At 35.4% G+C, this 13707-nt stretch overlaps 1 protein-coding gene across 2 annotated transcripts; it reads right to left on the reverse strand.

Moving 5' to 3' along the window:
• Positions 1 to 7179: 7179 nt before the first annotated feature.
• Positions 7180 to 8913, reverse strand: LOC113716444 (uncharacterized). 2 transcript variants are annotated; one of them, XM_072070236.1, is made up of 2 exons: positions 8527 to 8913; positions 7180 to 7953 (listed from the first exon to the last, which is right to left on the reverse strand). In XM_072070236.1, the coding sequence occupies exons 1-2, from the start codon at positions 8554 to 8556 to the stop codon at positions 7372 to 7374; spliced, it is 612 nt and encodes a 203-aa protein (XP_071926337.1). In that variant the 5' UTR covers positions 8557 to 8913; the 3' UTR covers positions 7180 to 7371. The 2 variants fall into 2 exon arrangements, with proteins under 2 accessions (XP_071926337.1, XP_027096573.1); XM_027240772.2 differs by having other exon boundaries at positions 7180 to 7965; positions 8527 to 8902.
• Positions 8914 to 13707: the final 4794 nt, after the last annotated feature.

Genomic DNA, 13707 nt, shown 5'->3' on the forward strand with positions numbered 1-13707 from the left:
TTCGAACCTAGGTTCTAATTTTCATTTTCAGAAGCAGTCACTTAACTTTCAATCCAATTCCACAGTCCGGCATCCTAAACGTTTAAGCCTAGGATACACTACAGAGATCTAAAGCCTAAGCTCTGATACCAACTGTGACGCCCCCACTTCTCCCTAAGGCGAACCAAAGGGTATCCGCGGGACGCCTGCCCAGCTCTCGCCAGGACTCAAGCAATTTCCGTCCAAGCTTAATACAATACTAGACGTTACGATTAAATATCATAAATACAATCAGTGCGTAAGCATTCAAGCTTATCAATATTCAACATCTGCCCAATCATTACATCGGGACCTCGAAATACATCAATATTCAAAATATACATCAATCACAAGTCTAGCCCCAAAGTGCAACGGAAACCCTAAAACAAGAGTATGCCAAGAGGGGCTTCTCCAACATTTCTCCAAGTCCAATCCTGTTAAGGAAAACAAATTTATAGGGTGAGCAAAATGCTCGTGAGGCCAAGAACACACATGCAAGCACGTTGTTTAGGTAACAAGCCCAAATAACAGTTCAAGTGATAAATTACAAGTAATTCATAAAGCCAACGAAATGTAAACAGAAACAATTCAAGGATATGGTAGCTCTCAGGAGTTAAGTTCCACTTGCTTTGCCAGTTCATTCGTATATCTTCCCGCGATGACTCTCCGTCAATCAGGTTGATATTTCCAAACCGTAGATCACCACTTACTTCTCATCCGTCCACCCTACAGCGCTTCAGACCCGCACGACATTTATAAGGCTATACTCCACGAGTATGCCAAGCAAGATCTCTCAAATAGATCAACCTTATCATGTGATTCTCATGGCTCCCCAAGGTTTCCGACCAAGCCCATGCCGGCTTGAGTCCCAAGGTCAGCCTATGAGTTTGGGCATCCCCCATGTATCATGTAAGTGTCGAGGAGATTCACTCCAATGACGTATGCAGCCATAGCACACCATGTCATGTAATAAAGCATTCGACAGGTCTAAGCAGGTATTTCAAGTCATGTAAACTAGGTAAATCATGTTAAGCATGAGTCATTTGTTTCAAATGAGAACGAGTGCGATAACGTACACACCCGACTCCATTTTTTTTTCAAAACCAAGGAGGCTAAGCATGTAATTCGACAAGCCAAGCATGAATCAAGTCCATAGAATTCAAGTAGACACACACTTGACACTCACCAAGTTATGCGAGCAAGTAGATTCAACCGAGAGTTCAAACTTCCACCGTAGGATCCTCTTGAAGGTCCTCGTGCGTGCCTGAACAACGAATAGTAGACCATTACTACAGGTCCCCAAGTAGTGAGAAAGATTTAACATGAGTAGGGTTTGGAAATATTTTGGGAATTTCGTTTGAGTTTGTCTTTAAGTTGGATTCGCAAAAGGGTACAAGGCTCGAGTAAAATCAGATTTTTATTCTTGAAATCATTAGATGGAAGCAAGTACGAGTAAAAAGATTGCAAAACGAACAATCGGAATCAGAAGGAGGCGGGCCACGTCACAATCTGGCCGGAACCTAGCTGGATATCCGGTCGGATTCTTGGCCGGGTTGGAGGCAGTGGCTAGCCTCCATTTTTTTTTTAAATCCCATCACCAATCAGGCCGCTAATTTGGCTAGAAACTGGCCGGATTCGAGGCCAGATTCTGGTAGAATAGTTCCTGCGCGGATTTCTTTTGAAAGTTCCAAAGTTTTCGATTTTTGGTGCAATCTTTGAAAAATCATAACTTATTTTCTACAAGTCAAAAATTGGTAAATTTGGCACCCTTAGAAACGTCTTCCAAAGTACTAAAATTTCCTAGAAGACACCTTTCCATGAATCTAAGTGGAAGGCACTCAAATTTTGGCTCAAAGTTGGTAACTTGAGTTACCAAGGTAGTTTTAAGTTGGTTTTTGGCCAACTTTGGAAATTCGGCAAAATTCACTCAATTTGAACTAGCCTTTGAAATTTTAAACTCTATTATAGTTGTAATCCAAGAGTATAACAAAACAAGCAGAATGATAAATGGAGTTTTGAGCACCGAGATATGGTGATCCAAAGTTACCAAAATTTCCTTGATAAACAAGGGTTTTTCAGCTTAAATCATGAACTTTGGAAGTTTGATTGAACATTGAAACGTCTTTGGAATAGCACCAAATTTGGTATGGACATACTACCATATGAGGGTTACTCCTCTACCAAATTTCATGAATAAATATGCACGGGAAGTTGGTGAACTAAATCACCAAAGTTTCAAAGTTTCCAAGGCAATTTGCCTTGTAAGTTCCGTTTTGCCGTTTTCAAAATGTTTAACCTAGAGGGTACCTCAACCATGGTCCATTTACATAGAAAAGGTCTAAGGGCATCCCAAAACAACATTTTTGGGTGATTAACACCAAGAAATTCAATTAGCAAGTCTACACCAAGCCTTGTATCAATTCTGTCCAAAAGTAAGGGTTTTCAAGAGCAGGCAGGTTCCATATTTTGATCACAACTCACTCAATTTAACTCAGAATTGAGCATAGTTTATGGCGTTAGAAAATAGATCCATAGAGATATAATTTCACAGAAGAAATTATTTTGAAATTCAGCACACAACTAGCTCGAATTCAAGCTCAAGTCGCAGCTTTAGCATTTCATTCCAGGAAAACAGAGAAACAGAACAACCAACTTTAAATGGTTGGTTCGGCTCACACACATGGAACCAGAACGTTCATTTTATACCGTTGGAAATCTGGGAATGTCTAGTTTCAAATGCCACTTATGGCACTCAATTTCGACATTGGAGCATAGAGTTATGGACAAAACAAGAAAGCTGGTCTGAGCATTACGGGAACAGTTTCCAGGTTTACTAGCTTCACGAAAATAATTCCTTTGACCAACCAAACCTCAATATTTTTCCATGAAATTTTGTACACTATCCATACAATATATAAACATCATATACAAGTCATTAAACCCTCAAAATTTCACAAAAAGGGGCACGATCAAAACAGGGGCAGAATTGGAACTTTTTCTTTCATGCACTCCTTGAAGTTTATACTAGCTATGCACTATTAATCTACCATTTTGAGCACTAAACCAATATTAAATCCATCATTAAGCACCAAATCAGCTATCAACACAAGAGTGAGAGTTCATAGAGCCCACATTCAAAATTTTCCAACAATAACAAGCCACCCACATGAATATCTAAACTCCTAAGTGTAAAACAACCTCCATAGGCCAAAATTAGAGTTTTGGATCATTACCTACTTTGGTGGGTGTACAAGAGCAGAATTTCGGTCCCTTGAAGCTCCAAGAAAACCGTGGAAAGTGAGCTCCTTTGATAGCTAGATGAACTCTCCAAGTAACAAGCTAGGTGTGGTGAAAATTTGATGTGAAATGGTGCAAGTTTGGTGCGGGAAATGAAGAAGAAAATGGAAGAACTTGGGTGTTATTCTTTGCTCCCCTTTGGCCGGCTGCTCTAGTGAGGAAGAGAGAGAGAGTTGATTCAATTTTAGCTTCCAAGAGAAGTTTCATTTGTGTGGTGTAAAACGGAGCAAAAGTCAACTCTCAATAGTACGCGTAGGGTGCGTTTGGGCTCAATTTCTCTCGCATTTGTTTCATTAGTGCACTAAACCTCTAATGCACTTATATTCATGTAAATATTATTCACTCTTATTCGTCACAAAATAAGGGTCTAAAGTCCCTCAATTAAAATTGCGTGTGTTAAAACGCGTACCACCAATTTAAGCGCGATAACGCGAAACTTCCAAGAAATCCTTATAACGATAATACTAATAACTATCACTTGAGTATTTAATCGTTAAAATACCTAATTTAGGTCCATTGTATAAGTCTTTAATATTCCTAGCCTATTGTACTCTCAATCGGGTAAAATTTCCAAGCACTATTCACTGTTCTCACTAAACGCGCTCTCGAAAATTAATTTTTGAAACAAGTCACTTTAAAAACATAATGACCTTATTTAATTTTTGTAGGGACCTTTATTCTTCGTGTAAACTTATTCTTCGTGTAGGGACCTTTATTTAATTTTGTAGAGCATTATCAAGTCCAAAATCTCTTGGGTGTCAATTCAACAATTACAGTGCCAACATGGGGAGTAGTAATTGTGATTACTAGAGGTTTATCTAAACCTGCACTATAAGCTTGTATAATAGTAGAATAATATTTTATGTGTGTACTATTATACAACTAATATGACATCCATGTAGATAAGCAGTTCAAACAGAAAATTTGAAGCTCGTACTTCGTGTTTTTAACATTTACAATTTTTGAGGATTTTATCTAATTTTGGGTTTGTCCAATGGGTGCCCCATGGGCAATTGTTAAGATATATTTTCAGGTAGAGGTGGCAATTTCCGATGCAACCCGAAAACACCACACGAATCTAACACGAAAATAATGGGTTTGGGTTGAAGTTTCGAGAGTTCGGGTCAGAATCGGGTCGAACCCGAAAAGAAAACAGGTCGATTTCGGGTCAACCCATGGGTGACCTAATATGACCCGATATGACCTGTTTACGAATTAAAAATAATTTAATAAACATAAAAATTATTTTATCTAACTAAACTAAGTTATTCTTTTTTTTCAAAGGCATTAATTACTTAATTCTAAATGAATTTATTTAACTTGTGTGAAGTTGAAATAATTATATTTGGACAAATAATATATTATATTATTTTTTTACCTATATACTGTTTTAATTTATTTTATAGTTGGTTTGGGATAAAACACTTTTATGGCGTTTAATTTATTTTAGATTTGGTTTGGAATTATTTATTTAAATTTTTATTACTTGATTATGTAATTAATTTTGTGAGAAATTGATTTTATTAGAAATTAGAGTGATAAATTAATAAAATAAAATTAAGTTTCGGGTCATTTCGGGTCGACCTGCCAACCCGAAATTTTCGGGTTCGTGTCAGGTATCCTAACCCGTTTCGGGTTGGCGGGTCAGGTTCGAGTCAGCAGGTTTTCTGTTATACCCGGGTCTCAACCTGACCCGTCAACCCGAACGAACTCGACCCGATTGCCACCCCTATTTTCAGGTATCATATTTTTTAAAATATAAGATTAATTTAAAAAAGTAAATAAATGCAAGATAGGGTTGATAAGATTAAAGAGGGAAAGTAAATAAAAGTTGGGGAGGATAATAATTATTAGTATATGTATATACATAATTGATTAGATGAATGTTATGTATATTAATGAGTGCATTATGCACACCTGTTAGAAAAAACACTTTAATTTTTTTGGACTACAACTTTTTAGGAAGCTGTATAATAAATAATATCTAATTTCTTTGCCACACGCTTGCTCTTGGCTCCTCGTGTATAATAGTGAGTAGATGTTTAAATGAACCAAGTTACTCAGACTCATGTTGGGTCTTGTTCACGCCCTGTTATAACCATGTTCATGTTAAACGAGTCCAAACTTTTATATATATGCCATATTTGATTTTCGTGTCGTATTCATATTAAAATCTGCTTATTGGAGTGTCATTTTGTGTTTTAAGCCAGTTTGACCCATTTAATATTTTGCATAAAAATCACTATATGTAAAGAGTAAAACATGAGTCTCTTTTTAAAAAAAATATGTTCTTCTTTTCATCTTTTCAGTTGTAACTTTTCATTAAATAACCTATATGAGTTTTGAATGCATTATCACCTCATTAAAAATACAAAAAAAGAGTTAATTTTGTTTTTATTTCACAAAGAAAGAAAAACTTTCAAAGAATTGAATAGGCAAAATCATGCAAGGGAAGAATAGTATATGTAAGAATATCTCCAAAAAAATGAGTTGAGAGTACTAAATTAGCCTAGAAAAGAATTTTTAATCACAAAAGAAAGAAGAATAGATAAGAAATAATTGATCTAAAGGAAAGTTCTCGGCAATTTGCGGACGAAGGATGAAGGCGGGAATTAAATATTTAAAATCATAGAGATTGCGTATATTCATGAATTTGACAAAAGAAGAATGAAAGCAAAAAGCAAAAAATTAAAATCACAAAAGTTGTATACGTGGATTTGTGGAGTTTGGATTTTCAATACTGCTATAAAAATACTATATAAACCTGGTTAATTTTATTATTTTAGTTCTTAAACTTTAAATTTACAAGTGAAACTATCTATTTTTTTGGTGTAGTTTTAGAAGGAAATACGAGTATCATTTTTTAAAAAAAATATTTTAACATGTTAGTAACAAATTAGTCATGTCAACCCATGGATTGATCCATTACAACTCATTTTATTTGTGTATCGTGTTTGTTTTGACCTATTTTTTATACTAATTGTTCTTTATCATATTTTGTTTAAATTTTTAGATCATGTTTGTGTCCTATTTGCACGTGTCAAAAATTACCACCTTTAAATACGATTTTAATCAAGTTTGAATAACCTAAGTAGGATTTGTGTAAAATATACGTATAACTAGTCTACTTGTGTCATTTTTTCATTCCCAAGGTGTTGTCCCAGTGAAGGAAACAATATACCATCATGAAAAAGAATTCACCATGATGATATAACGTCTATGAAGCGAAAGAACTGAGACCGAAATTGAAATGGGAAATAATTTAACTAACAAAAGTTAACTTTAGCAAGGGACAAGATTTACAATTTAAAATCAGAAAAAAAAGAAGTTTAATTAGCCAGCAGCTAGTCAAAGGAAAAATACTAATAAGACATTTCCTAGACACTTCCCATCCTTACATTCTACGCTACAAATCTCAGTATACGATTAAAAAAACATGGACAAACGACAAAATGAGGTAAAATTGGCCTTCATAAGGAAAAGATATTCCTAGCCAAAAATGAACCCAAAAAAATTCTTAGCTTACTTCTGTTATTTTATTGATTAAAAAACAAGACAGTGTTTTTTTTTTTTTTTTTTGGTGATGTTTGGTGGAGGGCAAGATATGTATTTACAATCATCTTTTTTTTCCTGACATATTTTAAATCATTTTGAAAGTGCTAATCGGTATAATTGTTATACGAAACAAACATAATGTGTGAAAACAAAGACCCATAACATTCTAATATGGCAACAATAAGTGCTATAAAACAACAAACATTACAATCCAAATAAAGTAGATAAAAACCCTAATTGCATTTTCAAGCAAGAAAAAATTAAGGTAAGTAGTAATCAATTTACGTTAAGAAAACCTCCATCAGGAAATCCAAAGAAAGTGAGTAAAAACTCTTATTGCATTCTCATCCAAGAAAACATAACGTGATACGTAGTACCTAAGAAAGCAAATCAACTTCCCACGAAGAAATCATCCACCAGTAAAATTATTACCAAAAGAATGCGAAAAACCAATCAATAAAGAAAATAGGGTTCTCATAAGTAGCCACCACACATAGGTCATTAACCACGAATCTGGAAACCCGATTTATCCAGATTGAAAGTTTCGATGTTGTGCATCCCTGGAATTGTCCACAGTTTGTCAATAAATTCTCCGAGGCGATCACAGTCGACCGGTCCATCCTCTGGCTGATCGTCTTCTTTACTTGGTGGAGGTGATACCAGAGATGGTGGAGCAACTAGAGGCATGGACGGTGGAAGCAGCATCCGCTCATCATCCATATGGTCTCCCGAATTCCCCATGCTAACCACTTCAATACTTTCCAGTTCTGGAATTTTCTCTATTTTGTCAAATAATTCTTCCACGTCAATACGATCTCCTGGCTTTGCCACGTTGAAAACACCAACACTTTTCATTCCTGGGATTGTCCACAGTTTGCCAACAAATTCACCGAGGCAATTGCAGTCTCCTCCCCTGCACAGTTCATGTTCTCCATGGTGAATCTGAACCTGAACGTGAACCTCTTCTTCATGTGATGGAGACGGTGGAGCAGCCCGAGGTGTGGGCGGAGGCGATGGCGGTGCTGCTTTTGCCTTATGGTTCTTGCTTGCGCAAGACTTGGCCATCCTTATTTTGCTTGAGAACTTTTTTGCACACTTCAATGGGGGATCATGCACCAATAAAAGGGGAAAAAGGATGATCAAAGATTTTGGGACGGATCAACAAAGATTATTCACTATTGCAACTGGAAAAAAATTTATAGTTTAATTTGTTATTGGAAAGTAAAAAGAAAAACAAGGAAATTTGAACAAGAAAATTAATTTTTCTCATTTACCGAGCCAACTACCTCAATTTATTACAGATCCAACTTTATTCATTGATGACAAGGGTGGATTTCACAAAAGGAAAACAAAGATAAGGGTAGATTTTTGACGAAACTACAGTTATTGTGCCAAAGTTTCTAATCATAAAGTTCAGCATAATTTCAAGTTGAATTCAAATTATTATGTGCTGCTTATAAATATTTTGAGTGATGGCAATTGCCATCAAATTCAACAAACAAACAAAAAAGACAAACTTCGTTTTTTTGAAAACTAAACAATTTATGTGAACAGAAAAAAAAAAGCATCGATTCAATAACGAGCACATCCAATTAAAACCATTTTTAAACAACATTAAGTCACGTAAAATTTAGAAGATTGAATCTTATTTATTACCTTACGAAGAAGGTTGAAGGAGTACTTCATGGTGGGATGCCCGGAAGTTCTGGAAGAACCCTTGAAAGAAGAGTTTTCAAGGGCTCTAGGGAGACTACGAATGAGGCACAAGAGAATATAGGCTGCGGAAATCCTTGTATATATATAGTGAACCAAATCTTAGGCTTGAGCTGCAAGAGAATGTTTACACAATCTAATTATGGTGAATTTCTATATATATGTATCTCAACTTTGCTAATGAATTCATTTCACGGAAAAGAAACAATCATTTCTGCAAATAGCTATTTAACAGCAATGAAAGTAAGAAAGGCAACATAAATCAATCTCCAAGGAAAGAGAGAGAAAAAAAGAAACATTGTAGGTGTATTGGTCCAATGCTAGTCTTGGCTCATTTTCTTGTCTTCCCTCTTGACAAAATATTAGATTACAGTATAAAGTTGTATCCTCCTAAAATTTTGGCACTGATTCTGCTGCCAAAGAGCAAGAAAGCGTAAATTTGACATATTGTTTGATCTTTTTTTTATTTACCTATTTCACTTCAACTGCGATAATATATCACTCCTAATCAATCAAAATTCTTTTTCCTTTTACATTTTCTAGAATCCTCTATTATGGATTTTCATCCCACCTGTCCCACGAATTGGGCTAAAAGTGGACCCCAGAAAATTAAAAGAAAAAGTTTTATTACGACATCAATGTGCTCCTTATTTTCTTGGCCTGCGATCATCTTTTAATTTTTTTCCCTTTACTTTCTTTCAACGGTTTTTCTGTCATGGCTTCTAATCTAAGGAAAAAGGGCGCCGCCCCTCCCCCCCCCGGGAGGAGGATGCAAGAAACAAATATGTTAATATCCATCAACTCCTACAGTCTTACGCCTCCTTCTGCAACCTATTATTTTTAATTTAATACTTTTCCATAGAGGTTGTCCTCATCTTTGGACTTTGGCATATTGCACTTCTTTTCTACTCAATTTTTATTTTATCTACAACCTTGGGATCTAAAATCTTTTCCCTTTAATTGTATTACTTTTATTAATGCTACCATATGGATGAATTTTATGTAGGCAACCTCCTAGTTTTCTTCTTTTTCTTTGTTATTTCTTGAAAATTTTGTTTAGTTATTCATTTTCATACTATTGAATTTGAACTATATTCCTTGGACAACGTTTGTTCTTTAGTTTTAGACTCAATCTTAGGGAAAGATTCGTGGTTTTCCTTAGCATATCAATAGGAAAGGACTAAGTTGGATTCACATGATCCAAAGTCAGGGCCAGTAATTTTAAATTTATTAATATTGAGACCAGATTTTTTGATAAATCCATTAAGTACTTAAACATTAATTGATTTTTCTATTAAGTTTGTTTGATAACAAAATTTTCTTATCCCTAATAATTAAGACCCACTTAATTTCTTTATAAAATTTTAACCGACAGGTAGATAACTTAATTTGCTGAATGTTTAAACCAGTGAGATAATACTACTCATTCAAAATTATTTTAATTTCACATAATGATATATTTTCATGCACACACCCACACTCTCTTTCTCCTCGCACACTTTCATAAATATACATATACACACACACACTCTCTCTCTCTCTCTCTCACACACACACACACTCTCTCTCTCTCTCTCACGCACACAATCTTTCTCCTCACACACTTTCATACATATTGTAGTAAATATACTAGGGATCGGACCCTATCTGGAAATTGCCAAATTGTAGTAAATACCCTGTCTGTATCGAGTTGCAAGCTTGCTAGTGCTTCTGCCACTGGATTTGCTTCCCGAAACACATGTGTAAGTGACGCTGACAAGAAGAGCAGGTGCCAACTGATCTGATGAATGTAATCACAGAGCGGCCATCGACCTATAGCAGGTGAATTAACTAAGGTCACCAATGTTTTTTAATCCACTTCGACTAGTAGGTTGCCAACCTCTCGCTGAGCACAGAGTTGGAGACCATAAAGCAAAGACAATCCCTTCGCTTCCAAGACATCAAACTCGCCAAATTCTTTGTAAAAAGCAGCTATCAAAGTACCTTCATGACTCCTCAAAATCCCGCCTCCAAAGTCCTTTCCATTATGCACACTAGCATATGTATTAAGTTTAAGATAGTCGAGGGGAGGCTTTGTCCAACAAATTACCACATAGTAGACCCTCTTTTGTCTTCAGGGAGCGTAGTCTTTGAACTTACAATCTACCTCCTCACGAAAAATTGCTGGTGAAGAATTCCAACAATGCCTAACTGATGCAAAAAACTATCAATTTGCATAATAATCTGCGTAACAACCACTTTAATGTTTTGAAAATATGCATGGTTCCTAGCCTTCCACAAGAACCAGCCAATAATTACGGGTATTGCCATCCGAATATGAACGTTACTGGACCCTGGAACGGATAACAACCAGGCCTGAAACATAGCAGAGACAGTGTTGAAGCTTAAATCGTACAAGTCAGACATTTTCCAAAATGCTCCCATACCTGTCGACCAATAGGGCAGGACAAAAAAAGATGCGAACACCCCTCTGTTTCCAAGTTATAGCACCGACATTTAGATGCCAAGCGTACCTCAAACCTTCTTAGATTCAACTCCATAAGAAGATAATTACTAACCAATCACCAAGCAAAGAAAGACAGCTTTAGCGAGAGGATTGGACACCAAACAATCTGATGAATCACGGTTGGATCCTTCCTTGGCCGCAAGGCACTCCACGCAGAAGTGATGGAAAACTCTCCTATAGAAGACGGTAGCCAAACCATTTTATCCTCTTGATCAAGATCTAAACGTAGCTTTGATATGGTATTTACCAAATCAATCGGCAAAAAGCCCTTCAAACAACCTACATCCCAACCATAATTCAAGTGTCCTCGAAATACACATTTGAAGCATGAGATATGAAAGATGCTAACAGCCAATCCCCTTCTTGAAACCTGATTTTACCCCTTTTGAAACCTAATTTTGGGCTCGAAAATTTGGGATTCGAGATTTGCAGCCATTACAAAAGTTCTAAGCCCTTTTTTCCCGTCTGAGTTCTTAAGTAGGAAAACCAGAAAAATTTGTCTGGAATGTTAAGAGCGTGAAGGTAAATGGAATATTTCTTTGGGGGGCAAGTTTAGTTTTTCAGTGGTCGAAATTCTATCATCTACCTGCCGTTCATGAAGGCCATGATGGACCATCAACCGACTAAGTGGGAAGAGCAATTCTAACCCAGTAACGGAAAATGGATCTAATCATCAATAATCAATAGCCAACAGAATATGAAGACTAAAAGGACCAGAGTCTCCTAATGACTTAAAGTTGTTTCTTTCTTGTCATCATAATTTGACTACAAATATGTGCTATCTCCCCCTTTTTTCTTAGAATGAACCTCCTAGAATTTCGTGATGTCCAATTCAGTTTGTTTATTTATATATACCTTTTCTAGCCAACTTGTGCACCTATTTAAGGTGTAGCTCGGACATTAGGACTTTGTTATGAACGTCATGCTAAATGAGTGGGTGAGCTGAATCATGTCCAATTACTTGGTAACCGATACTTGATCAAATTATTATACATGAAAGGCGGAGGATAGGTTATAGAAAAAATGAACAAAATCAAATAAAGGAATTAGAGATTGGTCAGGAATACTGGTTGAAATTCGATTGTGGATAAAAGAGCTTCCTATATTGTATTATTCCATTTCAACGACGAATTGATTCTTGTGAAATAGGTTCAGCTGCCTGTTTTCTAGTTCGTTTGCTCAGTGCCACGAACCGATTAACCAAATCGAATTTGGGTTTTCTCATTTCAAAGCATCAAACATAGAGATTTCATATTTAGAGAACGTTGACTATTTCATTTTGACGATAAACCATTGACTAATTCAAGGTAATCCAATCTATCGTGAAGTCAGTTCTTTACTATATTTGAATATCTTTTTATATTTATGTTAACATTGAAATAAAATATTCCTCTTTTGTGGTGAACCAAAACTTGCCTGATCTCATAAACTTACGGATCATTTGACCTAACAATGGCAAAAATTAGCCCTTAAAAAGACGCAATCACTCATTTCATTTATTGTTGGGTGCTGTGTCTGTGACTATTTTTCAGAGTGTATAAAATAAGCATATAAAGTACTGAGTCCATTAAAAGATGTATTCCATTAATCTTTAGATTATTATCAACTTTCTAGATGATGATTTCAAATTAAAAGAAATAATAAAGGCATGTCTGAATTGTTCCTCAAATATAAAGGATCTTCCTCTAACATTGGGCCTATTTGGATACAGATTTTATTTGCACAAAAAAAAATTTTGATGCTACAAACACAGTTTTTAATTATTTTTTATATTCCTAACTATCTTTTTTATTTCACATGCATCACATTATTAAAAAATAAATGCTGCAATATTATTTCAAATAATATTTTTAAACAATCTCCAACCTATCCAAATACATTCATTATCATTCTAAGGAATCACTATATGAACTAGCCCAATTGCCAGCAGTAAACCCTTTTTCGAGACCTACCATTTAAAAAAAAAAATCCATGTAATTAATCCTTCACAATTGGTTTCTAAAAACCATAACATTCAAAAATCCAACTTCAGTAGCAGAATTACTTTATGTGAGGACTTGTAAAATCCCTTATATATTTTTTTAAAAAATTTTCTTTAATTTGGAATTTATTACTTTACAATAGCTTTACTACTCATTCACTTCCCCGGTAGTTACAATTAATCATAGAACCAAGGGTTTCCCCTTTACTTTCATCGTTAAGGTAAACTAGGATTTTTACGTCTTTTCGTAGTGTGAGTAATCCATGCGGAGTGTGTACTAAATTTGGTGATTAAGAGTAAGTTTTAGATAAGAAAAAGTGTGTGATTAGAAGTCATAATAATAAGTTAGCGAATTATAAGTGAAAACCTTAGTACGTGCGAGTTAAGGAAAAACGGTTGGAACCGACGGGTACCATTTGTTACCGAGTGAGTGCAACACTTGAACACTACCTTATTACCTTAATAGCCTTGCTTGTATTTCAGTTAATTAACCCTAAAATATCTCTTAAATTAGCCACAATTTTTGACCAAAAGAAATAAGAGAAAAGTCTAGAAAAAGCCAAGTGTCATGAAACCTATGGAAGTTGGACTTTGACCAACTTGTTTTAACTTTCCTAAAACAAAAATTTGACAAAGA

The sequence above is a fragment of the Coffea arabica genome, chromosome 11c (genome assembly GCF_036785885.1).
Source record: "Coffea arabica cultivar ET-39 chromosome 11c, Coffea Arabica ET-39 HiFi, whole genome shotgun sequence".
NCBI lineage: Eukaryota > Viridiplantae > Streptophyta > Magnoliopsida > Gentianales > Rubiaceae > Coffea > Coffea arabica.